General features: G+C 43.8%; 1 protein-coding gene across 1 annotated transcript; it reads right to left on the minus strand.

Moving 5' to 3' along the window:
• Positions 1–2,894: 2,894 nt before the first annotated feature.
• Positions 2,895–27,249, minus strand: rin3 (Ras and Rab interactor 3). Its single transcript, XM_036962474.2, has 14 exons — positions 26,668–27,249; positions 17,287–18,601; positions 16,923–17,037; positions 14,767–14,839; positions 14,320–14,411; positions 12,121–13,289; positions 11,716–11,879; positions 11,351–11,505; positions 8,532–8,728; positions 8,286–8,397; positions 7,824–7,958; positions 7,513–7,676; positions 6,501–6,634; positions 2,895–5,736 (listed from the first exon to the last, which is right to left on the minus strand). Exons 1-14 carry the CDS (start codon positions 26,709–26,711, stop codon positions 5,427–5,429), a joined length of 4,179 nt encoding a protein of 1,392 aa, XP_036818369.2. The 5' UTR covers positions 26,712–27,249; the 3' UTR covers positions 2,895–5,426.

Here is a 27,249-nt window from a genome sequence, read left to right on the forward strand (position 1 = left end):
CCACCCTCTTGAGAGCCCTGTGGTTGTGTGTGGTGCAGTTGCCGTACCAGGTGGTGATACAGCCCAACAGGATGCTCTCAATTGTGCATCTGTAAAAGTTTGTGAGGGTTATTGGTGCCAAGCCAAATTTCTTCAACCTCATGAGGTTGTGCTCCTTCTTCACTACACTGTCTGTGTGGGTGGACCATTTCATTTTGCCAGTGATATCTACACTGAGGAACTTAAAACTTCTCCACTGCTGTCCCGTCGATGTGGATAGGAGGGTGCTCCCTCTGTTGTTTCCTGGGGGCTGAACACACATCCTTGTGGGGCCCCAGTGTTGAGGATCAGTGAAGTGGAGATGTTGATCCCTATCTTCACCGCCTAGGGGCGGCCCATCTGGAAGTCCAGGACCAAATTGCACAGGGCAGGGTTCAGACCCAGGGCCTCAAGCTTAATTACAAGCTTGGAGGGTATTATGGTGTTGAATGCGGAGCTATAGTCAATGAATAGCATTCTTACATAGGTATTCCTCTTGTCCAGATAGGATAGGGCAGTGTGCAGTGTGATGGCGATTGCGTCATCTGTGGACCTATTTGGGCGCTAAGCAAATTGAAGTGGGTCTAGGATGACAGGTAAGGTGGAGGTGATACGATCCTTGACTAGCCTGTCAAGCACTTCATGATGGCAGAAGTAAGTGCTAAGAAGCGATAGTCATTCAGTTCAGTTACCTTTACATTCTTGGGTACAGGAACAATGGTGGCCATCTTGAAGCATGTGGGGACAGCAGACTGGGATAGGGAGAGATTGAAGATGTCCGTAAATACATCAGCCAGCTGGTCTGCGCATGCTCTGGGGATGCGGCTAGGGATGCCGTCTGGGCAGGCAGCCTTGCGAGGGTTAACACGTTTAAATGTCTTATTCACGTCAGAGAGCCCACAGTCCTCGGTAGCTGGTCATGTCTGTGGCACTGTGTTATCCTCATAGCAGGAAAATAAGGTGTTTAGCTAGTCCGGAAGCAAGACGTTGGTGTCCTAGGCTGGTTTTCCTTTTGTAGTCTGTAGACCCTGCGACATACGTCTCGTGTCTGAGCTGTTGAATTGTGACTCCACTTTGTCTCAATATGTAAGTTTTACCTGTTTGATTGCCTTGTGGAGGGAGTGCCTACTCTGTTTGTATTCTGCCATATTCCCAGTCATCTTGCCATGGTTAAGTGCAGTAGTTTGCACATTCTGTTTTGCGTGAATCCTGCCATCTATCCACGGTTTCTAGTTAGGGAAGGTTTTAATAGTCACAGTGGGTACAACATCTCTTATACACTTCTTGATGAAATCAGTAACCGTCTCAGTGTACACCTCAATATTATTCTCGGAAACTACCCGGAACATATCCCAGTCCGTGTAAAAAAAAAAACAATCTTGAAGCGTGGATTCCAAATGGTCAGACCAGCATTGAATAGTCCTTAGCACGGGTACTTCCTGTTTGAGTTTCTGACTATAGGAAGGGTGGAGCAAAATGGAGTCGTGGTCAGATTTGCCAAAAGGAGGGTGGGGAAGGGCTTTGTATGCATGAAGTTGGAATAACAATGGTTGAGTGTTTTTCCAGCGCAAGTACTACAGTCGATATGCTTCTAGAATTTTGGTAGCCTTTGCCTCAAATTTTCTTTGTTAAAATCGCCAGCTACGATAAATGCAGCCTCAGGATATACGGTTTACAGTTTGTATAAAGTCTAGTGAAGTTCCTTGAGGGCTGTCGTGGTATCAGTTTGAGGGGGCATATATGGGGCTGTGACAATAACGGAAGAGAATTATCTTGGGAGATAATATGGTCGGCATTTGATTGTGAGGTATTCTAGGTCAGGTGAACAAAAGGAGTTTCTATATGTTATCACAATCACACCAACAGTAGTTAATAATGAAACATACACCACCGCCTTTCTTCCCTTCTTTCTTCCTGTCTGTATGATGTACTGAGAACCCAGCTGGCTGTATGGACAGGGACAGTATATCCGGAGAGAACCATTATTCCATGAAGCAGAGTCATGTACAGTTCCTGATGTCTCTCTGAAAGGAGATCCTCGCCCTGAGCTCATCTACTTTATTGTCCAGAGACTGAACGTTACTCTGAAGTGGTGGATGGTGTGCATGCCTCCTGAGTCAGATTAGAAGTCCACTCCGAATACCTCTTCTCTGCCGGCGGTGACTTGGAGAAGCCTCTGGGATGAGTTCAATTGTCCTGGGGTGTACGGACAAAGAATTTAATTGGGGAAAGTTGTATTCCTGGTCATAATGCTGGTGAGTTATCTCCGCTCTGATATCCAAAAGTTATTTCCAGCTGTATGTAATAGCACAACAACAGCAAAAACGTCCTGGGCTAATAATGTAAGAAATACAAGCAGAGGTTCCATGTCTGTAGGCACCGTCTTACAATTAGCAAGTGGCTGAAACTATCTCACCAGAGAAAGACTCCAAGAGAGCGAAATAGCGCCTCTCTGTCTTACTATACACTCAGTAGGTATGCCCATCTAGTACCGGTAGGACCAGTAGTTGTTGTGTTATGCATTTGTTTTATTTAATTACTTTATTATTTAATTCCAAGTCATAATCTCATCTCTGCTGTCTGACAAAAACAATATTTTGTAGTTCTTCAAAGTAAATAAGGCATACTTTTATGATTGTTGCATACCAACTATAAACCCCTTTGATCATGTATTTTTCGGTAGAGATACCTAGCTAAGCAACATTTGCTCTCTATATCCCCTCATGATCGCGCATTATCTCTTCCGTAGCAGCCTAAAAGAAAGACAGACCGGACAGGTAGAGCAGCAATGGATTATGGTCATTGTAGTTAATTACCACGTTTTATTCGCTAAACCATGTAGAATACGTGTAATAATGGAGCTGTGAGTCGGGGAAGCAGGTGCAGGTGAAACGTTTAATAAAACAACAAAACCAGGAACGAGACAATTCCATGTAGCTACACACCGGTACACAAGAATAATACCAACTGGTGAATGAACATAAGAGAGTGACATATAAAGGGGAGGAAATGATGAAGGTAATGAAGTCCAGGAGTGAGTCATAATGATTAACAGGTGCGCGTAATGATGAATCCCAGGACCGTTGGTCGGCGACATCGTATGCCAGAAGGGAGGAGCAGGAGAAGATGTGACAATACTGGCCTGTTGGAAACTACAACTCCCTACTACATCGCAGAGTTCCGGCTGGACCTGATTTATCTCTAGAGAAACTGTGCATTGAGCTCACAGAAGAAAAAAACAAACAAATTCAAATAGTTGTTCAAAAGCCGTAAAATAATTGATATTTTGGTTAAATAGCTCAGCACTAATGCAAATGTAAGTAAGGTTTGAAATGATTATGTTTTAGTCAAATATTAGATATGTTTGGGCTTCTTGCGGTCAATTAGCAGTGTACAAATTATTTTCAATTATGTCTCCTGGCCCCGACCATCGTTCAAGAAAAATAAAAAGATCTGTCCGCAGCTTAATCTAGTTGAGGATCCCTGGTTTTAGGGATATATTAGTGACGACTTGGTCCTCCAGGGCAGTATGTATTTCTGTACTCAGCCAGGGGGCAGAATAATCATTTCTAAACAAACAGGATGGGGCAAAATGCTAGTGCCTGGAAATACAATTGAAACTTGGGTCCTGCTACGTCTTTCCCTCTTTGCAAGTTTGTTAATTTTGCCATAACTTGCCATATACTAAACATTTCATAACCTCACCATGAACTGTATCCCAATATCCAGAAGGGGGAGACATGGGAAGCATTGAACTATAGAAATTCAGCCGTGGCAATATATTCATTTTGACAATAGATATTCTGCTGGTTAAAGCAACTGGGATATTATTCTATCTACTGAGGCAGATTGAATTGATTTTAAGAGTTCTGTTAAAGTTCTGGCAATGGTTTTAACAAAGAAAGGAAATATATTTACTCCCAAATATTTAAAATGGGAAATATTGGAATTTATGAAATGATTAAAAAAACAATGTTTTACTGGGTTTCATCTCTTAATACATCCACATAAACCATTTCACATTTCACCTTTTAAAAACAAAACAATCAACTCATCAATGTGAAAAAAAGTATCAAAGCCATAATGCTATATAATGTAATTACAGTATAATGTTGCTGTACACCATCAGTGCCTGGTAGACTTGGATTTGAACTTAAAATGAATGGCATTGTAGCAGAACCCCTCTAGAATGAGACTTCAAAGGTTCTTACAGGACACCAATGTAATGTGGCCACAGCACAGCTACAAGAGTATACAAACCAGCACAGCAAAAATTGATTTACAGTACAGAGAGTCGCAGAGTCTTTCTTGAGCATATAAACCCAGTGACATAATTATTGGCAAGGATATTGTCATGCTAAATTCGATTAACAAAACCAATGAACAGCTGATTGTCAATCTGAACTGTGGCAGAAGCAAATCTGTTAAATATGAAAATGAACACCGTCCGCACAGGATACATGGACTGTGTCCCAAATAACACCCTATTCCCTACATAGTGCATTACTTTTGACCAGACTATGGGCCCTGGTCAAAAGTAGTGCACTACATAGGGAATAATGTGCCATTTGGGATGCAGGCAGAGACTCCTTATCCGGATCCATTACAGTTTAATTATACAGCCTATTATGCCCTTTCGATATCCTCTTTATCTCTGTAGCTTTGGCCAACTTTGCAGAAAGAGGAAGCAGGGCTCACAGCGCTAGTTCTCATAGAAGTAATATACAAGTTGAAGTGATCTTGTGTGGATCCCCTGTATGATATTCAAAGTCTGAAGTATGAACCAGTCCTACATGAGTTGCCGGTGGTAGGTCTTCTTCACTGAGCAATATGACTTACAATAGAAGCCATACAGATGTGCTCTCTTAATTTGATCACTCTGTTCCTGCGCAGCAGGAAGTGCAAACTTGTAGTGTATTACATTTTTTTCAAAGGCTTCTAAAGTTTGTAATTTCCACTAAACATTTTAGACTTGATTTTCCCTAATGAAAAGTGTGTCACTTTTCTACAAAAATATCCATTCATTATAATACACATAATAATTCACATTGCCTGTTGCTGCAGGATTACTGTCCTGCTGTGAGAAACAGATCAAATTAAGATAGAGCACATCTGTATGGAAGCTAAAGTAAACTTGAGTCTCCTGTTGTGTGATTTGATATTTAGACCTGAAGATCAAGGTGAGGAGATGATGGAGGTTCTCTTCTTTCAGAATGTATCCACGTTGTCAAGGGCAGGCCTAAACATTGTCAATATGGTTGTGTATAAGGCAAAAACCAATATCTCATTTAAAATGGCTGTAATGATTGAGGCAGAAGCCATTGTATTCACTTGAGCAGCTCCTTGATCCTTTGTCCCACACATGCATGTACGCACGCACACACCCACGCACCCGCACACTGATCTCATCATATCTCGATCAGACTCTCCTCCTTCTCAGGCTCTGGCTCGGCTGCGGGAGCTGGCTCCTTGCTCTCCACCTTCTGTCCTTCTGCCTCCTGTCCTTCTGCCTCCTGTCCTTCTGCCTCCTGGGATTCTGCCTCCTGGGATTCTGCCTCCTGGGATTCTGCCTCCTGTCCTTCTGACTCTGTCCTTCCAGGCCGGTAGACAAAGCAGTACTCCTTGAGGGGCTGACTGTGGTGGAGACTGGACTTGATGGGGAGGGGGAACTCCTCAGGGGCCAGGAGTTGGTGGTGGCCCTCCACCAGCACACTCAGGCTGTAAAATAGAATAGAATGGAATAGAACAGAATATAATTGAACAGAATAGAACAGAACAGAACAGATTAGAATAGAACAGAACAGAAGAGAATACAACATAATAGAATAGAACAGAACAGAATAGAACAGAACAGAATACAGCATAATATGATAGAACAGAATAGAACAGAATAGAATAGAGCAATATAACAGAATAGAATATAACCGAATAGAACAGTAATCAACAGAATAGAACAGAACAGAATAGAACAGAACATAATAGAATGGAATAGAATAGAACACAACACAATACAACATAATACAACAGAACAGAATGGAACAGAACAGAATATAATATAATAGAACAGAACAAAATACAACAGAATATAACAGAACAAAATAGAATAGAATGCAATAAATACTTTATTTTCATTTTGTGAGACAGGGTCAGAATCAAATTGAATAGAATGGAATAGAATAGAACAGAATACAACAGAATATAATAGAACAGAATAAAATAGAATAGAATACAACAGAATACAACAGAACAGAATACAACAGAACAGAATACAACAGAATATAACAGAACAAAATACAACAGAATATAACAGAACAAAATAGAATAGAATGCAATAAATACTTTATTTTCATTTTGTGAGACAGGGTCAGCATAAAGATATTGGCATGCACAGGATCAGCCACGGAGCAACGCCCGTGGATGGAGAGAGACGTTTTGGAGTGGTTAAGTGCCTTATTCAAGGGCACAACGGCAGGAAATTGTACCTGTAGGACTCTGGCTCTGCCACCTCAAACTTGTCAGCACACTGGGCACACAGGTCCTGGGCTGTGGTGTTGGGGCGGACCCTCAGGGTCTTAGTGTTGCATCCCGCCTCCAGGAATGACACGTTGATGAAGTCCTACAACGGGACAGCGCAGAAAGAGGACATGAAATATTATATGACAATTTATTTTACTGTCAACATAATGACAATACAATTTCAAAGAATACTGATATAGTCATAATGATCAAATATCAAAATACTGCAGTGACATTTTATATTCTATTACTCAGAGTCCAGCCTGACTGGACTACCGGGCCTAGTTCACGGGGGTCTCCTTTCTAACCCTAACCCTATCCCTAACCCTATCCCTAAACCTAACCATAGCTCTAGCTATATCCCTAACACTAACCCTAACCATAGCTCTAGCTATATCCCTAACCCAAACCATAGCTCTAGCTATATCCCTAACCCTAACCCTGTCCCTATTCCTATCCCTATCCCTAACCTAACCCTAACCCCAGCTCTAGCTATATCCCTAACCCTAACCCTAGCTCTAGCTATATCCCTAACCTAACCCTTAACCCTAGCCTTAACCCTAACCCTAACCCTAACTTTAACCCTAACCCCAGCTCTAGCTATATCCCTAACCTAGCCTTAACCCTAACCCTAACCTAGCTTTAACCCTTAACCCTTAAACCTTATCCCTAACCCTTAACCCTTAAACCTTAACCCTTAATCTTTATCGTTAACCCTTATCCCTAACCCTAACCCTTATCCTTAACCATTATCCCTAACCCTTCTCCCTCACCCATATCCCTAACCCTAATCCTAACTCTGGCCTTAACCCCAACCCTGATCCCTAAGCCTTATCCCTAACCCTAATCCTAACTCTGTCCTTAAACCCAACCCTTATCCCTAACCCTAATCCTAACTCTAGCCTTAACCCCAACCCTTATCCCTAACCCTTATACCTAACCCTAACCCTCTGTGTGTGCTACCCTAGTGGTACTGACCTGAACACATGAACGTGACACGCTGGCTTTGTTCAGGGTGCGTCTCTTCTCCCAGCGGTGGATAGAGTTCTGGATCTCCAGACTGAGTTGCCGTGTCACCACCTGCTTCTCATAGTTCTTTATGTGCTCCAACACTCCATACGTAGTCGTCAGGTAGTAGGAGCCTGGTGACACAGACAAGATAGTCATCATCATGAGGCACATACACTGCATATAACACAGGTACTATGTGTGCGTCAGTGCTGTTATGTGTGAGTTTGTATGTGTGTGTTTACTTGTGTGTGCATGGATCGAATTTAGTTTGTCCCTACCCTCTCCTAGCTGCAGTGCAGGGTCCATCAGCTCCATCATATACTCTACATCCAGTAGCAGGAAGGCCATGTTGCTCCTGGCCAGGACGTACATCAGCACCGGGAGGAAATCATCTGCACCATGGGCTCTCCCTGCTGGAAACGTCAACCACCATCTTAGTCAGTTCACCTGACAGTCAGGTATTTGTGAGGCAGTAATGATCAATCAACATCAACTTCAATCTCCCCTCTCAGTCAGGTATTTGTAGACACTGGTGTCGTCCGGCAGTAATAGTCAATCATTATCAAAGTCAATCTGCGCTCGTAAACTAGCCCTGATTTTCATGCTTCCTGACTTTTGTTTGGAGATAGTGGAGTCCTAATTAAAAAGAGACTTGGGAGGATGGCATCGTGAGACTACTCTTATGCTAACAAACAACATTATAATCCAAAATCTGCCCAGCGACAAAGACAGCTCCTCACATGGACAGCCTATAGACATGGATTCATAGATGATCTTGCAGGTCTTAAGGAGCAGATCAATCTTCTTCTGAGGGGAGTATTCCTGGTGGAGGGTCATCAACTTCAGCTGGATCTAAGATAGATGGACGGATGGATGGATGGAAAGATGTACTTTGTTAATTCCTGACGGGAGTGCCCCGGTCAACAGTAAAGCACTACATAGGAACCATTAAGGTACCATTTCAGATGCAGCCCATTACTGTCTACCTTCTCCATGACAGGGGTCTCTGGGACGCTGGTGGTGATCCCCAGTTCTGTGGTTGTGGTACCCAGGACGACACTCTGGTTCTCCCTCAGTCTCTTCAGGCAGCCGTCCCTGGCGTGGATGTCTTTCAGGCCTGAATACACAGCCTCCCTCAGAGGCTTCAGCATAGCCTTACACAGGGCAGCCTCAATAATCACCTCTGGAGAGGAGCACGACAAAACACACGGGTTAGAAATCAGTGGGCACCATTTCTAGTTGAGAAGAGAGCTTGTTGCAGGCAGCTACGTATTGATTTGACTTTATCTTAGATTCCCTGTCTACTCTACTCACTCTGACTAATGCATTTCTGCCTGCAGTTATAGTTCTTTATGGACAAAAGATAACCAAATGTTTATTCATTTAGTCTGAATATTATCCCCACTTGAATATGTACAGTATTTATATTTATATTTATATTTATATTTAGTTTTTATGGCCAATATACCACAACTATGGGACGTTCTTATGTACGACGTGACACCTGGATACAGCCCTTAGCCGTGGAATATTGGCCATATACCAAAAACCCCCGAGGTGCCTTATTGCTATTATAAACTGGTTTCCAATGTAATTAGAGCAGTAAAAATAAATGTTTTGTCATATGGTCTGATATACCACGGCTGTCAGCCAATCAGCATTCAGGGCTCAAACCACCCAGTTGATAATAATCCAGAGTCTATTGACGCCATGCGTCCATTTAAGTAACATAATAAAAAAAAATCCCCATCAAATGATGCAAAATGCATCATACAGGGATGATTTCTGTATTTTCAAAGTTACATATCTTGAAAACTTGATTGCTGACAAGCAAACATTTGGGACTCTGTCAACAATGAACTAATGAAACATATATCGAAATATAGTTTTTGGGTGGAGTTTATCTTTAATCTAGAGAGGTTTTTGCATGGGGTGTGTCTCAATCCACCACAGCCGGCTACACTATATATACAAAAGCATGTGGACATCCCTTCAAATGAGGGGATTTGGCTATTTCAGCCACACCCGTTGCTGACAGGTGTACACAGCCATGCACATTTCTGCCATGCTAGAGCTGCCCCAGTCAACTGTAAGTGCTGTTATTGTGAAGTGGCAATGTCTAGGAGCAACAACAGCTCAGCATGAAATGGTAGGCCACACAAGCTAACAGAACGGGACCATTGAGTGCTGAAACGCGTAAAAATCTTTGGTTGCAACACTCACTATCGAGTTCAAAACTACCACTGGAAGCAACGTCAGCACAATAACTTTTCGTCTGGAGCATCATGAAATGGGTTTTCATGGCGAAGCAGCCGCACACAAGCCTAAGATCACCATGCGCAATGCCAAGCGCCGGCTGGAGTGGTGTAAAGCTCGGCGCCATTGGACTCTGGAGCAGTGGAAATGTGTTCTCTGGAGTGATGAATCATGTTTCACCATCTGGCAGTCCGACAGACTAATCTGGGTTTGGCAGAGGCAAGGAGAATGATACCTGCCCGAATGCGTAGCGCCAACTGTAGAGGTTGGTGGAGAAGGATGGTCTGGAGATGTTTTTGATGGTTCAGGCCCCCTAGTTCCAGTGAAGGGAAATCTTAACGCTAGAGCATACAATGATATTCTAGACGATTCTGTGCTTCCAACTTTGTGCCAACAGTTTGGGAAAGGCCCTTTCCTGTTTCAGCATGACAATGCCCTCGTGCACAAAGCGAGGTCCGTACAGAAATTGTTTGCCGAGATCGATCTGGAAGAACTTGACTGGCCTGCACAGAGCCCTTACCTCACCTTTGGGATGATTTGGAACGCTGACTGCGAGGCAGGCCTGATCGCCCAGCATCAATGTGCTCGACCTCACTGATGCTCTTGTGGCTGAATGGAAGCAAGTCCCCACAGCAAACATCTAGTGAAAAGCCTTTCCAGAAGAGAGGCTGTTGTAGCAGCAAAGGGGGGACCAACTCCATATTAATGCCCATGATATTGGAATGAGATGTTCGACGAGCAGGTGTCCACATACTTTTGGTCATGTAGTGTATGTCGGCTTATTCATTCAGTAAGAATATTATCCTCACTTGCATATATACTGCATTTATATGCAAGAAAACCTGACATCCAGCATTCACAGTGGAGGCCAAATAAGTTTGATATTAAACACAATTCAACCATCAAATGTTAACAGTGACAACCCTCATAAACAATTATGTTGTCTGTCCCTGTTGCAATTTCACAGGTGTCACTAGAAAGTCTCATTTCCAATGCACACAGCGAAGACTGTGATATACAACTGTCTCCTGTTTGACAGTAAATAAGGGGAACATCCTCTTTGCCAAATGTGATGTTGGACACTGAATATGTTCCGCATGTTCATTTGAAGATTAGTGCGAACTGAAGCATTCATGTGAAAGACAGTGTTAATGTGTACGTTACACGTGACTGTAAGTATCTTTGGATAAAAGAGTCTGATAGTGGAATGTATTTTTACTGTTAGTAAGTTATGTACATAGCCACGGCCAAGTAGAAACTGTATCAGCCAAATAAAATGTCACTTTTTTGGGGGGGGGGTCTCAAAATAAAGAGCAAAAGGAACTCAGTATTTTGAAGAAGTATGTAAAGAGTCTTGAAAATGGTGTGTCTAACGCTGTGTATTGACAGATGCATGTTGAGTATGTCAAGGAGAATTAAGCATGCCCAGGGAATCGAACCCAGAATCCTTCCGTTGCAACGCTGTGCTCTACTAACTGCAGTAACTCTAAGATTACAACTGCTAGACTATGTTACTGTATCTAGCCTCTAATTAGACTGTATATCTCACCCAATTTGTCCTCTGTGTAGATGTTGGGCTCCAGTAGATTCTGTAGCTCAGTGCTCTGGATGAGGTAACTCTTCAGCTGGGTCATCATCTGCCTGATCTCCTGCAGCAGCTCAGTGCTGGAGCTGTGCTTCCCCATGGTCTCCAGGATATACACCCTGGGGTCAGATACATTCATTGATTAGTACATCAAGGGTGTCCAAATCAATTACAAAATTAGGGACATTGAACAAATGTAAATGACATTTTCCATTAGACAGAGATATGAACAAGATTCAGTTGTGAGTCAAAATATGTGTGGCCCCAATCAGCCCTAGCAACCATCAACTAAGCGATTCTGAGACGTCTGTGTTGAACGGATCTTCTACCTGTAGTCCTTCACCAGGGTGCCAAAGTAGGAGCTCCCATCCCTAGACAGCTCTAGGATTCTCTTCTGGAGCTTGTGGTCGGTGTTCATGAAGTTAGTGAACACGCTGGAGAGGCGGTGCTTGGCTCGGTCCAGCATGATGGTAGGGGTCCTCTTCATCGACACCTGGAGGTTATTATTGATTTTTAATGATAAGTGTTTATTTTGATTATGTTACAGGAAAATGTCATACAGATTCACATACAGTAACAAAGTCACAGCAGCAATTGAATAGGTACAGAAGTTAAGCTTTTAGTTAGGTTACTGTATGATGTTAGTTATACAGTTCATAAAAACGTTAAATGGGAAGTCAAGGGGACTTCCTGGTGAAATAAAGGTGAAATAAATCAATGAAAGATATATGAACCTTGGTGTTGTTGGTCCCACCGGTCCCTACAGCCCCGCTGGCCACAGTGTCAGCCTCCTCCTCTGTACTGCTGGTAGAGTAGGAGTCATGTTCCAGGGCAGGGAAGACAGCCTCCCCATCAGGGGAGTACAAGGACACATCTGTCCCCCTGGCCTCACCCACGGGGATGGAGGTGGGCCTCGAGGCAGGCGAGGGGGTGCTGGAGTTCTGGGGGGTATCCGATGATGAATTGATTGACAGAAGTCCTCCGCTTATCACGTTTCGGGAGAGAGGTCTGGGGGGCGTTAACTGAGAGGGTTTCTTCTTCCTGGGAGGCGGGACTGGATGTGAGGCCCTCTTCGTCCGCGGGGCTATAGCCACGGTAACAACCTCACTAATGTTTGAAGCCCCTGATGTCCCTTTGTTCTGCAGTGTCTCTGTCTCACCGGCATGGGATTCCACTCCTATCTTCTCCTCTGCCATGTTAGTGGTGTCATCGATGCAGACCAGTGAAGCAACAGGCACTGGACCAACACCGCCCTCCTGTCCTGGGATTGAGGGACGGTTCTCTGAGGGTTTCCGCCGAAGGGGTACAAGTGGTATCCTGTGTGGGGGTGGTCGGGGTGCTGGGTGTTTCTGTCCTGCTGTTGCTCCGTGCGGTGACAGTGGCTGTAGAGGCTGAGTAGCTGCTACTGAGTCAGTAACAGTAACTGACACCTCTTTCTCTGAGATGAGTTGAGAAGCAGCTCCCTCTCCCTCCTCAGTGTCTTTGCTGCTGTCTCCTTCCGCTTTCTGACCTGCTGCCTTGGCTATTACTGTTCGCGGTGGGGGTGGAGACCTGGGGGAGACACTTTCCCCTCTGGCACCCTGCTTAGCCAACTGTGACAGAATCAAGCCCTCTGGGACATTTGGGGGCCTGGGTGGAGGGCGTTTGAACTTGGGGGGTACCTGCACCTGCCCCGGGCCTGGGGTGTTCAGACTCTGGCTCCTGTGGATGGGAGCTGGGACGAGGGTGGAGGCCTCCAGGCTGCTGCAGTACTCCTCGATGAAGATGGGGTTGATGTACCACAGACGGTCATTACTATTCCTGGTGGACAGCTGGATCTCACAGGACGAACTGTTGTGGCCCTGACCCTGGTCATCACGTTTTACCATTTCTGAGGAGCTGTGAAGCTGAGAACCCCAGAAATCTGCAAGGAGAAAGAAATAGGTCTTTGTGATTACTGAGAACATTTCAAGGTAATGCTTAATTTCTGTGTGCTGGCGATCTTTTTCATAGAGGTGTGAAAGAAAGAGTTACCAGTCTAGCATCAGGAAGAGCTACCAGTCTACCATCAGAAAGAGTTACCAGTCTACCATCAGAAGGAGTTACCAGTCTACCATCAGAAGAGTTACCAGTCTACCATCAGGAAGAGCTACCAGTCTATCATCAGGAAGAGTTACCAGTCTATCATCAGGAAGAGTTACCAGTCTACCATCAGAAAGAGCTACCAGTCTACCATCAGGAAGAGTTACCAGTCTATCATCAGGAAGAGTTACCAGTCTATCATCAGGAAGAGTTACCAGTCTACCATCAGGAAGAGTTACCAGTCTACCATCAGGAAGGGTTACCAGTCTACCATCAGGAAGAGCTACCATTCTATCATCAGAAAGAGTTACCAGTCTACCATCAGGAAGAGTTACCAGTCTACCATCAGGAAGAGTTACCAGTCTACCATCAGAAAGAGCTACCAGTCTACCATCACTAGGGCTGAACTCTGACACTATTATCGTCAGATAATTATACTTTTATTTTCACAAACTAACAAGCTTTATCAAAGACAACTGGTTGATGATGAGCGATCAGTATTCACAATGCAGAGAGGAACTAAATACATTAGACTATAAATGGATCTTTGTTCTATGACTAATTGGGAGGGTCTTGTTTCATAGCTATTAAAGGAGGAAGCTAGCCCATATAGCACGCACACACACACACAACGACACACACACACACACACACACACACACACACACACACACACACACACACACACACACACACACACACACACATACACATACACACACACACACTGTACTTGTGCGTGTCCACACACTCACTCACACTGTTGAGACACTTCACCTCCATTTCACTCACAGGGTCTTACTCTAGTCAACTTTGCATAAAAGTGATATAATGGCATGCTACAGAGGTGTTCAGAATGTCCCACTACCTACCTGAGCCTAATGTCGATATCATCTCTATATCTTCGTACTTGGTTGCCTGGACGATGACCTGAGGCAACCTCAGGGTGAAGGGTAGAATATCCCTGGAAGATAATTAATCACATCATTAATAATTTATTATAAAAATATTTTCAAGGGCGAGATGTAGGATCTTCATTTGATCAGCCTGTTGCAGGAGAAGGTTCCTGTAATTCAGGGCATTTAAAACTTGTAGTGTATTTGAGGGTGAAAAAGGATTCTAAAGTTTCTAATTTCCACTTCGAAATTTCAGGCTTGATTTTTCCTTAAGAAAAATGTATCAACCCCTACTAAAATGACCATGAATAATCACATAATAATTCACACTTGCTGTTGCTGCAGGATTATTTTCCTGCTGTATCAAACTGGCTCAAATGAAGATCCTACACCTGTAGAATCTGCATAATAGTCTTGTCTTACCGGCTGACACAGTAGAAGGCCATGAGTTTGAAGATGTTGTCAAAGACCAGAACAGACCCTTCCAGGTACATCACTGGTGGAGGAGGGAGAGGGTGTTATAACACAAAATTATATGAATACTGACATTCTACATCAGAATGTCCTCTTAGTCATGCAGTAGAGATAGATTGGGACCGAGAGGTTACACAAATGATTCAAGAGATGAAACTGCAAACATACTTTTCAACAGATTCTCTCTCTCTCTCTCTCTCTCTCTCTCTCTCTCTCTCTCTCTCTCTCTCTCTCTCTCTCTCTCTCTCTCTCTCTCTCTCTCTCACTCACACACACACACACACACACACACACACACACACACACACACACACACACACACACACACACACACACACACACACACACACACACACACACACACACACACACACACTCACACACACTCACACACACACACACACACACACACATCCCTATGCTGCGACCAGGGCCTGGTGAGCTCAAAGTAGCAGGAAGTCCTGTAGGACAGGAAGCTTGTGGTCACACATCACCCTCACCCACCCTTCCCCCCCACAGGAGTTATACATAGAGCTTGTCACATAGAGCAGCTGTGTGGATAGATGGACTGGCATCATGTGTTGTGTATGTAGATGGATAGACTAGCATCATGTGTTCTGTGTGTGTAGATGGATGGGCTAGCATCATGTGTTCTGTCTGTGTGGATGGATGGGCTAGCATCATGTGTTCTGTGTGTGGTTTGATGGATGGGCTAGCATCATGTGTTCTGTGTGTGTAGATGGATAGACTAGCATCATGTGTTCTGTGTGTGTAGATGGATGGGCTAGCATCATGTGTTCTGTGTGTGTGGATAGATGGACTAGCATCATGTGTTCTGTGTGTGTAGATGGATAGACTAGCATCATGTGTTCTGTGTGTGTAGATGGATAGACTAGCATCATGTGTTCTGTGTGTGTAGATGGATGGGCTAGCATCTTGTGTTCTGTGTGTGTGGATGGATGGGCTAGCATCATGTGTTCTGTGTGTGTGGATGGATGGGCTAGCATCATGTGTTCTGTGTATGTGGCTAGATGGGCTAGCATCATGTGTTCTGTGTATGTGGATGGATGGGCTAGCATCATGTGTTCTGTGTGTGTGGATGGATGGGCTAGCATCATGTGTTCTGTGTATGTGGCTAGATGGGCTAGCATCATGTGTTCTGTGTGTGGATTGGTGGATGGAGTAGCATCACGTGTTCTGTGTGTGTTGTGATGGATGGGGTATCATCATGTGTTCTGTGTGTGGTGTGATGGATGGGCTAGCATCATGTGTTCTGTGTATGTGGTTAGATGGGCTAGCATCATGTGTTCTGTGTATGTGGCTAGATGGGCTAGCATCATGTGTTCTGTGTGTGGTGTGATGGATGGGGTAGCATCATGTGTTCAAGGTGTGTGGATAGATGGGCTAGCATCATGTGTTCTGTGTGTGTGGCTAGATGGGCTAGCATCATGTGTTCTGTGTGTGGTGTGATGGATGGGGTAGCATCATGTGTTCTGTGTGTGGTGTGATGGATAGGCTAGCATCTTGTGTTATGTGAGTGTAGATGGATGGGCTAGCATCATGTGTTCTGTGTGTGGTGTGATGGATAGGCTAGCATCTTGTGTTCTGTGAGTGTAGATGGATGGGCTAGCATCATGTGTTCTGTGTGTGGTTTGATGGATGGGCTAGCATCATGTGTTCTGTGTGTGGTGTGATGGATAGGCTAGCATCTTGTGTTCTGTGAGTGTAGATGGATGGGCTAGCATCATGTGTTCTGTGTGTGGTTTGATGGATGAGCTAGCATCATATGTTCTGTGTGTGGTGTGATGGATGGGGTAGTATCATGTGTTCTGTGTGTGGTTTGATGGATGGGCTAGCATCATGTGTTCTGTGTGTGGATTGATGGATTGTGTGGATTGTGTGGATTGATGGATGGCGTAGCAGGACCGATGGCTGTGACACAGATAGTCCCAATACCTTTTTACCACAGACTGTTCACCAGGGTCTGAGGACAGGACACAGACATTTCAGTGGGAGACTGTTGAGACTTGGGGTTAGGATAGATCCAGTTACAAGCCTGGATTTATCCTAACCCTATATAGACCTTCTCTGGTTAGGATACTCACGTGACTTCTCCTCCTTAATCAGAATGTCCTGGACCTGAAGCTCCTCCTGCTTGTCAGATACACATACTGACAGCACCATGGATTTCTGGTCGTGGCTTTTACGCACTAAAAATATCTGTTGGTACACAAAGTAATGCTTTTAATATCTATTATCATACAACAAATATACATGAGGACATTTTTCAAAGATGGCTGCCCCTACATGTGTTTTGTAAGCATTTTTGATGAGTATGTGACCAATGAATGAGTGTGTGAACGATTTGTACAGCTACATCACAGTTGTTCGGCTGCAGAACAGTCGACCACAGTCGACCACAGATACATCATGTGCCTATGTGTTTATGTAAAGAACATGTTAGTTCACCCCAGGGATTTCTTTCTTCAGCATGAGTGTGGTCCTCTCCTGGGCCATACCCAGCTGCAACCACACCGGGCAAGTTTTGATCAGTTTCTCCAGGATACTGATGCTAGGTCGTGGGGCTGTGGCTTGGGTTGGAGATGGGGCTGTCGATGAGGCCGAAGCTGGGGCGGGCATGGGAGCTAGAGGGACTAGTGGGGAGGGTAGAGGGGAAGAGGAGGACTTCATGGATGGAAGTGGGGGTCTGGGGAGAGCTGGAGAGGAGGGTTTGGCTTTCGAGTGAGGGTGAGGTATGGGGGGTCTCGGCTGGGGTGGACCAGAGAGTTTTCGAGGTGCTGGGGGTCTAGGAAGAGGGGGTGAGGAGATCTTTGAGAAAGGAGGAACACGGGGAGACGGAGGTACGGAGGGTTTTGAGAGAGGATGAATGGGGGGAGTGGACAGAGGGGGTTTTGCTATAGGAGGTACGTGGGGAGAAGAGATAGGAAGTGAGGAGGGTTTTGAGATGGAAGTTACAGTGGGAGCAGAGATGAGCATAGATGAGGGCTTTGGGACCGGCTGAGATGAAGGTGCTGGTAGGGTTAGTTCTGAAGAGGAGAGCTCTGGGACTGAAGAGGACATATGTAGGGGGAGGGGAGGAGCAGAGACATCCAGGATGTCAGGAAGGTGGGGTGTAGAGGGCTCTGAGACTTGAGGGTGTACTGGTGTGGGGAGGGGAGGAGTAGATCTCTCTGGGACATCAGGTACCAGGGGTGTTGGGAGTGGGGGAGTTGAGGTCTCTAAGACTGGAGGGGGTACTGGTGTGGGGAGGGGAGGAGTAGATCTCTCTGGGACATCAGGTACCAGGGGTGTGGGGAGTGGGGGAGTGGAGGTCTCTAAGACTTGAGGGGGTAGTGATGTGACAAGGGTGGAAGTAGAGATAGCCGGGACATCAAGGACTAGGGATAAGAGGGGAGTGCATTCCTTAGGGACAGCGGCATTGGGGACATCAGTTGCGTCAGTGGCATCAACGGCCAAGTCAATTTGAGAAGGGAGTGGTTCAGAAGCTGAATGGAGGGGCGGTGTGGGTGAGGAGGGTGAGGAGGGTATGAGGGGTGAAGGGAGGAGGGGGGAGGAGTCCAGGTAGACAGGTGGAGTTGGGTCAGTTGGGTCATGGGGAGTTGGGTCAGGGGCTGGGGAGGGTTTGGAGGGGAGAGTCGGAGGAGCCATCAGGGGTGGTCCTGAGGAGAGGGCAGGTCTGGGAGGGGGGAATAGTACTGTTGATCCTGAAGATAAGGCAGGGGTGAGGGGGGGTCTAGGTGGGGAGCATGGCTCAGCATTCACCCTATAGAGAGAGACGAGAGATATGAGAGAAAGATAGGAAAGAGAGAGAGAGAGAGAGAGAGAGAAAGACTAAAATAATGTTGTTAGAAAAAAAGGTCCAGCTGTCAGGACCACAAATACAAATTCCACCTAGACACCTTTGCCCTGGAGCAGGTATTCCCAAACTGAGGCACGCGCAATGCCATCAGGGGTATGCCAAATAAAAATGTGATTCACATTTTAAAAAATAAAAGAAAATATTTTCAAACAGTACATTTATATTTTCCAACGGGGCTATACATTTGGGTGAGTTTTTTTTTCTAGTGTTCAACAAAATAACAACACAATGTCAAATACAGGTAGCCTAGTCAAATAATGAATGAATGATGAACATCCAATCACATTAACCGTTACTCTCTCACAGGAAACCTTCACTCTTGCGCAGACATTTAAAAAAGAAACATGACAATTTGAATAATAAGCCACAGGAGTTTTTTGAGCGAGAATAAAGACAACTTTCGAGTAGTAAGACATGTATAAAAGCAACAGATACCATTAATAAGAAGGGGCTAGAAGCGTCTTATATGGTGAGCTACAGCGTGGCTAGGACAGGCAAGACCCATACTATTGTGGAGGACTTAATTCTTCCTGATGCTGTGGATATGGTTGGGACAATGCTGGGGGAAAAGGCCCAAAAAACCTTTCCCGACAAGTCCTTCATCAAACAACACTGTTTCATGACGCATCAGTGACATGGCAGGAGATGTTTTGAAACGATTACTGCTTCACATACAAGCCAGTGAATTCTATGTGTTACAGCTGGATGAGTCAACGTGGCGGGCCTGGCACAGCTCCTAGTATATGTCCGTTACGTTTATGGGGGGGTCAATTAAGGAAGACATCCTCTTCTGCAATCCATTGGAAACCAGGACAACAGGAGATGATATTTTTTAAGTACTGGACAGCTTTGTGACATCAAATGGACTTTGGTCAAGATGTGTTGGTATCTGTACTGATGGCGCAAAAACCATAACAGGGAGACATAGTGGAGTGGTAACGCGTGTGCAAACAGTTGCTCCCGACACCACTTGCCAAGGGAATGCCTGACAGCTTGAACGACGTTTTGGACACTACAGTGAAAATGATTAACTTTGTTAAAGCAACACTCATGTATTTTCTGCATTATGCAATGATATGGGTAGTGACCATGTAACGCTTTTACAACATACAGAAGTGCGCTGCTTTTCAAGGGGAAAAGAATTGACTCGTTTTTAAAGTTAAAGTTTTCTTTACTGACCATAATTTTCACTTGTCTGACTGTTTGCATGATGACGAGTTTCTCACACGACTGGCCTATCTGGGTGATGTTTTTTCTCGCCTGAATGATCTGAATCTAGGATTACAGTGACTCTCCGCAGCTATATTCAATGTGCGGGACAAAATTGAGGCTATGATTAAGAAGTTGGAGCTCTTTTCTGTCTGCATTAACAAGGACAACACACAGGTATTTCCATCATTGTATGATTGTTTGTGTTCAAATGAACTCAAGCTTACAGACAATGTCAAATGTGATATAGCGAAGCACCTGAGTGATTTGGGTGAGCAATTACACAGGTACTTTCCCGAAACGAATGACACAAACAACTGGATTCGTTATCCCTTTCATGCCCTGCTTCCAGTCCACTTACCGATATCTGAACAAGAGAGCCTCATCGAAATTGCATCAAGCGGTTCTGTGAAAATGTTATTTAACCAGAAGCCACTGCCAGATTTCTGGATTGGGCTGCGCTCTGAGTATCCTGTCTTGGCAAATCACGCTGTTAAGACACTGATGCCCATTGCAACCAAGTACCTATGTGAGAGTGGATTCTCGGCCCTCACTAGCATGAAAAATAAATACAGGCACAGACTGTGTGTGGAAGACTATTTAAGAATGAGACTCTCTCCAATACAACCCAACACTGCAGATTTATGTGCATCCTTTCAAGAACACCCTTCTCATTAACCTGTGGTGAGTATTTCCCAATCTTTGATGAACAAATAAGGTTTCATATGTAAGATGGTTAAATAAAGAGCAAAATGATTGATTATTATTATATTATTATTTGTGCCCTGGTCCTATAAGAGTTCTTTGTCACTTCCCACGAGCCGGGTTGTGAGAAAATCTCACACTCATTATTATGTTTAATAAATGTAATGTAAAGTGTGTTTGTTGCAGGCTTACAATGATGGCAAAAAAACAACACAGCTCTGTCAATAGAGGCAGAGACTGTGGAGGACTGATCCTTTGGTACAAATCCAAACTACAAAATCTAAGTGATAACTAAAAATACAGGCCATACTGTTTCTAACTGTCTTAATCTCCCCCATAGAAACAACAGTGACAGCACCGTCAACAACAACGGAAGGGATCTGTTGCAGCTCTGTAGAAGCCTGGGTCTGTACTTTGTCAATGGTAGGTTACGGGTGACTCTTTGGGGAGATTCACCTACTGCTCACCTCTTGGCCACAGTTCAGTAGACTATATGATTACAGACATTGACCCTTTCTCTCTCAGCTCATTCACTGTCAAGCCACTAATACCCCTGTCTGATCAAATGACGTTGTTCCTCAAAAGAACAGACATGGAAACAACCAGACATTCACAGCCCAGTAAGCTGTACAACATCAGACATTCACAGCCCAGTAAGCTGTACAACATCAGACATTCACAGCCCAGTAAGCTGTACAACATCAGACATTCACAGCCCAGTAAGCTGTACAACATCAGACATTCACAGCCCAGTAAGCTGTACAACATCAGACATTCACAGCCCAGTAAGCTGTACAACATCAGACATTCACAGCCCAGTAAGCTGTACAACATCAGACATTCACAGCCCAGTAAGCTGTACAACATCAGACATTCACAGCCCAGTAAGCTGTACAACATCAGACATTCACAGCCCAGTAAGCTGTACAACATCAGACATTCACAGCCCAGTAAGCTGTACAACATCAGACATTCACAGCCCAGTAAGCTGTACAACATCAGACATTCACAGCCCAGTAAGCTGTACAACATCAGACATTCACAGCCCAGTAAGCTGTACAACATCAGACATTCACAGCCCAGTCAGCTGTACAACATCAGACATTCATACAGATGGGCCCAAAACAGCACAGAAGAAAACCAGAAAGCAACCTGGAACCAAAATATCCAGACACTCTTAGATAACTTTCTGGATACCACATTCACTCACAGTAAAGAAGGCATCAATCTAACAGTAAAAAAAACATCAACTATATATTCAGGCAAATGGCAAAAGAAGCACAATTGAAATTAAATTTAAAAAAACTAAACTAAAAAACCACAGATGACAACTGGTTTGATGCAGATTGTAAAATTATAAGGAACAAACTTAGAACACCTCCAACCAAAAGCACAGAACCCAAATAATGGTGAATTACGCCTTCATTACTGTGAGACTTTTACAACTCTATAAACGTAACACTCAGAACCAAAAAAGCACAGTACAACAGCAAGCAGCTGACAATAATTGAGGAGTACATAAACACAAACAACTTCTCTTTCAAAATTGGGAAAACCTAAAAATAAAAAAAAATCTAGAGGAATTAGCGATACAAAATGGTGACATATGGACAACCCATTTTAAAACACTCTACAACACCATTCAAACTGACACAAACGCAGAACAATGTCTGATTCATGAGAAGTTGAATGGATTAGAAAAAGCTATAAGGGACAATCAAAATCCATTGGACTCCCCAATTACTGACCAGGAGCTCTATAAGAAACTAAACTATTACTGACCAGGAGCTCTATAAGAAACTAAACTATTACTGACCAGGAGCTCTATAAGAAACTAAACTATTACTGACCAGGAGCTCTCTAAGAAACTTCAGGCCCTCAAATCTAAAAAGCATGTGGACCTGATGGCATCCTAAATGAGATGCTCAAACTCACTAGTGCAAAATGTCAATTGGCTATATTAAAACTGTTTAATTTGATCCTGAGTGTAGGTTATTTCCCTGAAATCTGGAATCAAGGACTCATAAACCCAGTCTTTAAAAAACTGAGACAAATTTGACCCTAACAATTACAGAGGCATTTGTGTGAACAGTAACCAGTGGAAGTTTTTTTGTAGTATTATAAATGTAAGAGTTCTAAACTTCCTTAATAAGCACAATGTCTTGAGTAAAAGTCCAATTGGATTTATACCAAAACATTGCACGACTGATCGTATTTACACCCTACACACCCTGATAGATAAACATGCTCACCAAAATAATACCAAAATATACTGTCACGTCCTGGGACCTTAGTTCCTTTTTTATGTCTCTATTTTAGTTTGGTAAGGGCGTGAGTTGGGGTGGGCATTCTATGTGTTGTTCTATGTTTTTGTATTTCTGTGTTTGGCCTGGTATGGTTCCCAATCAGAAGCAGCTGTTTATCGTTGTCCCTGATTGAGAACCATACTTAGGCAGCCTGTTTTCCTACTATGGGTTGTGGGTAGTTGTTTTCTGTTTTGTGTTGCTGCACCTTTACAGGACTGTTTCGTTTTCATGGCACTCTCTTTGTTATTTTGTTTAGTGTTTCTGTTCCAATAAATAACATGAACATTGGTCCGATCCTTCATACTCCTCGTCAGAAGAGGAGGGAAACCGTTACATATACGCTTGCTTTGTCGACTTCCAAAAAGCATTTGATTCTATTTGGCACACAGGACTGTTCTACAAAGTTATTGAAAGTGGAGTAGGGGGTAAAACATATGACATAATTAAATCAATGTATACTGGCAATACGTGCAGTATTAAAATTGGCAAGAAAATAACAGAATTCTTTAACCAGGGGCGGGGCCTTTGCAAGGGTTGCAATGTATCTGAGCCCTGCACGCTTAAATATTTACATCAACGAATTGGCCACTATTCTAGAAAAATCCTCAGCCCCTGGTGTTAGTCTCCACAATTCAGAGGTTAAATGCCTATTGGTCTGACAGACCAATCAACCAGCACATGTCCTCTATTGTATGCTTATTGTTATTGTTCAATGTATGGTTATTTTGACCCTTGGTTATTATTGTTACTACTGTCCCATTTACAATTTGGATTCTCATTATTTTTCATTTTGTAAATATTCAAAGTAACCTTTGGCAAAATGTACATTGTTACGTCAAGCCAATAAAGCTAATTTGAATTTAATTGAACTGAGAGAAAGATAGTGAGGGATAGATAGAGAGAAAGAGAGAGAGAGAGAGAGAGAGAGAGGGAGAGAGAGAGAAAGAGAGAGGGAGAGAGAAAGAGAGAGGGAGAGAGAAGGAGAGAGAGCGAGAGAGAGAGAGAGAGAGAGGGGGAGATGGAGAGAGAGCGAGAGAGAGAGAGAGCGAGAGAGAGGGAGGGAGAGAGAGAGAGAGATGGAGAGAGAGAGAGAGGGAGAGAGAGAGGGAAAGATAAAGAAAGAGAGAGAGAGACAGAGAGGGAGAGAAAGAAAGGGAGAGAGAGAGAGAGAGACGGGGAGAGAGAGAGAAAGAAAGAGAGAGAGACAGAGAGGGAGAGAAAGAAAGAGAGAGAGAGAGATACGGGGCGAGAGAGAGAAAGAAAGAGAGAGAGAGAGAGATGGAGAGAGAGAGAGAGAGACGGGGAGAGAGAGAGAGAGAGAGAGAGAGAGAGAGAGAGGGAGAGAGAGAGAGAAAGAAAGAGAGAGAGAGACAGGGAGAGAGAGAGAAAGAAAGAGAGAGAGAGAGAGACACAGAGAGAGTGAGAGAGAGAGAGAGAGAGAGAGAGAGAGAGAGAGAGAGAGAGATCATGAAAAAGCTTGTAAACCATGACTCATATGTAGGGCCATGTGTTTTGGATAATTATGTCACCTGACCTGGATTGTCACCTGACCTGGACCTCTATTTAAAGCCTTTTCAACAAACTGTCCCCTTTTGTTTTTGTGTCAGATGATCCACCACCATCCTCATTTCTGGAAAAGGCTTCAGATGAAGGTAAAAATCAAGGCCATGTGATGTGACATCCCAAAACACAGGGCCCTCCATCATATATACCGGTCTCATTCCTTTCCAGTTTGGAACATTTTCCCCCATTCTCAGCAGATTCAGTTGATCTAAAAATCGATTTTCCTCTGAAGCTGCTTTCTCCTTGCTTTCATTTCTACCCAGTCCTGGCAGGGGGATCTCAACCCAATTTGACATTTTCTGTGCAATATAGCTTGGGGGTAAATATACTATTTACTCTGAAGACCAAGTCAATGGCCTCCCTGAGTTTGGAAGGATGGGAGTTGGATCCGCGGCCGAGTCATACCAAAGACTGTAAAAATGGGACCTGGTGTATCCCTGTTTGGCACTCAGCAGTAGGGAGATAGATTGGGTGTAAGGCCCTGTGATAGATTAGCATCCAGGGGGTGTAGATATACACTGAGTATACTAAACAGTAAGAATACTTTCCTAATACTGAGTTGCATCCCTCCCACCCCCACCCCCCACCCCCCTTCATTGAGGCAATGACAAGGTGTTGAAAGCGTTCCACAGGGATACTGGCCCATGTTGACTCCAAAGCTTCCCACAGTTGTGTCAAGTTGGCTGGATGTCCTTTGGGTGGTGGACCATTCTTGATACACACAGGAAACTGTTGAGCATAAAAAACCCAGCAGCGTTGAAGTTCTTGACACAAACCGGTGCGCCTGGCACCTACTACCAGACCCCGTTCAAAGGCACTTACATTTATTGTCTTGCCCATTCACCCTCTGAATGGCACACATACACAATCCATGTCTCAATTGTCTCAAGATTTTAAAATATTTTTCCTGCCTCCTCCCCTGCATCTACATTGATTGAAGTGGATTTAACAAGTGACATGAATAAGGGATCATAGCTTTCACCTGGATTCAACTGGTCAGTCTATGTCATGGAAAAAGCAGCTGTTTTTAATGTTTGTATACTCAGTGTACAACAAGCTGACTCACGTCTCACTACAGAAACAGAAGATTGGCTCTTGTGATCCCTTCCGGCTCACACAAACCATGGCTCGTGCAAGATTAATACTGTTTGCTTTGGAACTATCATCTTGCCAAGGGTGAGTTATGTTTGGCATAAGCTTGCAAAAGTTAGGATTGTTAAAAAAAATAAAGAATATAATCAAAAAAGGTTGCTGAAGTAGAAGGCCTTATCTTTGGTTTAGAGACCTTGAGCCCAGAGTTACACAGACTAAACTCCTGTCCAGTTGTTTGTTTTTACATACCAGACCCAACTGACCTTTTAGTACAGAGTTAGAGCCACAGAACTAACGGACAATTCCATGACAGTGGGAGAAGGAAATCTTTTCGGTATCTCAGGTTGATCTGGAAATTCTCACATGTAAACTTCATTAGGAGGAAGGATGTTGGACATGCTTTTTATATTTGTGTCACAAACCATTTTTGAGAAAAATCATTATGAAAGTGGCCATTTTAGGTCCTTTTTAGACACATGTCTCCTGTCAGATCCTATGATCTGTCAACTGTACATGATACAGACAACGTCTTGGAGTCATTATACTGTCAGATCCTATGATCTGTCAACCGTACATGATACAGACAACGTCTTGGAGTCATTATACTGTCAGATCCTATGATCTGTCAACCGTACATGATACAGACAACGTCTTGGAGTCATTATACTGTCAGATCCTATGATCTGTCAACCGTACATGATACAGACAACGTCTTGGAGTCATTATACTGTCAGATCCTATGATCTGTCAACCGTACATGATACAGACAACATCTTGGAGTCATTATACTGTCAGACCCTATGTCTGTATCATGTACGGTTGACAGATCATAGGGTCTTACAGGAGACATGTGTCTAAAAAGGACCTAAAATGGCCACTTTCATAATGATTTTTCTCAAAAACGGTTTGTGATACAAATGTAAAAAAAACATTTAAAACATTCTTCCTCCCTATTAAGTTTCTATGTGAGAATTTTCATAACAATCTGAGATACAAAAATATTTTCTGCCACCGCTGGCGTGGAACAGTTAGAGGCTCTAAGCCCATTCTAGATATTATATTTCTATGGTTGGTACAGAGTTTGTTTCTTCATACCCAGTAGATGCGGTCTCCTGAGAGAGAACAGCTGTTTTTATCATTCTGTCGTTCGGACTCAAACTCTTTCCTAATGTCCGTCTTCAAAGCAACCCCCTCTGTCAGTCACACACAACTCCACTGGAACAATCCATGATGGTAGCCTGAGAACTCCTCCATGTCCTTGGATTTGTTCTCAATCTCCTTTTTCTATCTCACACTGTGTTTCTCTCTATCTTTATTTTTCACACTCTAGTCCCGCAGTTTTCAAAAAGTTTGGTGACAGGAAAAGTATTCTCTCTCTCTGTGACTCTTTCTTTCCCCCTCCCCTCTTTCTGTGTCTCTACTTCCTGTCTCTCTGAGCGGAGTTGCTTTCAGGAAGAGGTAGACCAGTGTGGTCAGCCTGCCGCCCTCCTCTCCTCCACTCCTTCCCCCTTCACACAGCTAGCCTTCAGGTCTGCCAAGAAGATCACAGATCTCCTAAAAAAACGGTTCAAACCCTCCCTCTCTTTCTCCTCTTCTTGTCCCACTTCTCTCTCTCACTAACACACTTGGTAGTTATTCTTTCTCTCTCTCTCTCTCTCTAACACACTTGGCAGTTAT

This window comes from Oncorhynchus mykiss, chromosome 25, assembly GCF_057628025.1.
Source record: "Oncorhynchus mykiss isolate SJ-2025 chromosome 25, ASM5762802v1, whole genome shotgun sequence".
In the NCBI taxonomy this organism is placed as follows: Eukaryota; Metazoa; Chordata; class Actinopteri; order Salmoniformes; family Salmonidae; genus Oncorhynchus; species Oncorhynchus mykiss.

Excerpts from the sequence above, each read along its gene's own strand:
- rin3 (XM_036962474.2), bottom strand. The coding sequence starts at position 26,711 with ATGATAAAAACAGCTGTTCTCTCTCAGGAGACCGCATCTACTGG. Across the intron at positions 14,412-14,766 it reads GCCTTCTACTGTGTCAGCCG|GGATATTCTACCCTTCACCC; the intron begins GTAAGACAAGAC and ends ATTATCTTCCAG. Across the intron at positions 8,398-8,531 it reads AGACCCCTGTCATGGAGAAG|ATCCAGCTGAAGTTGATGAC; the intron begins GTAGACAGTAAT and ends CATCTATCTTAG.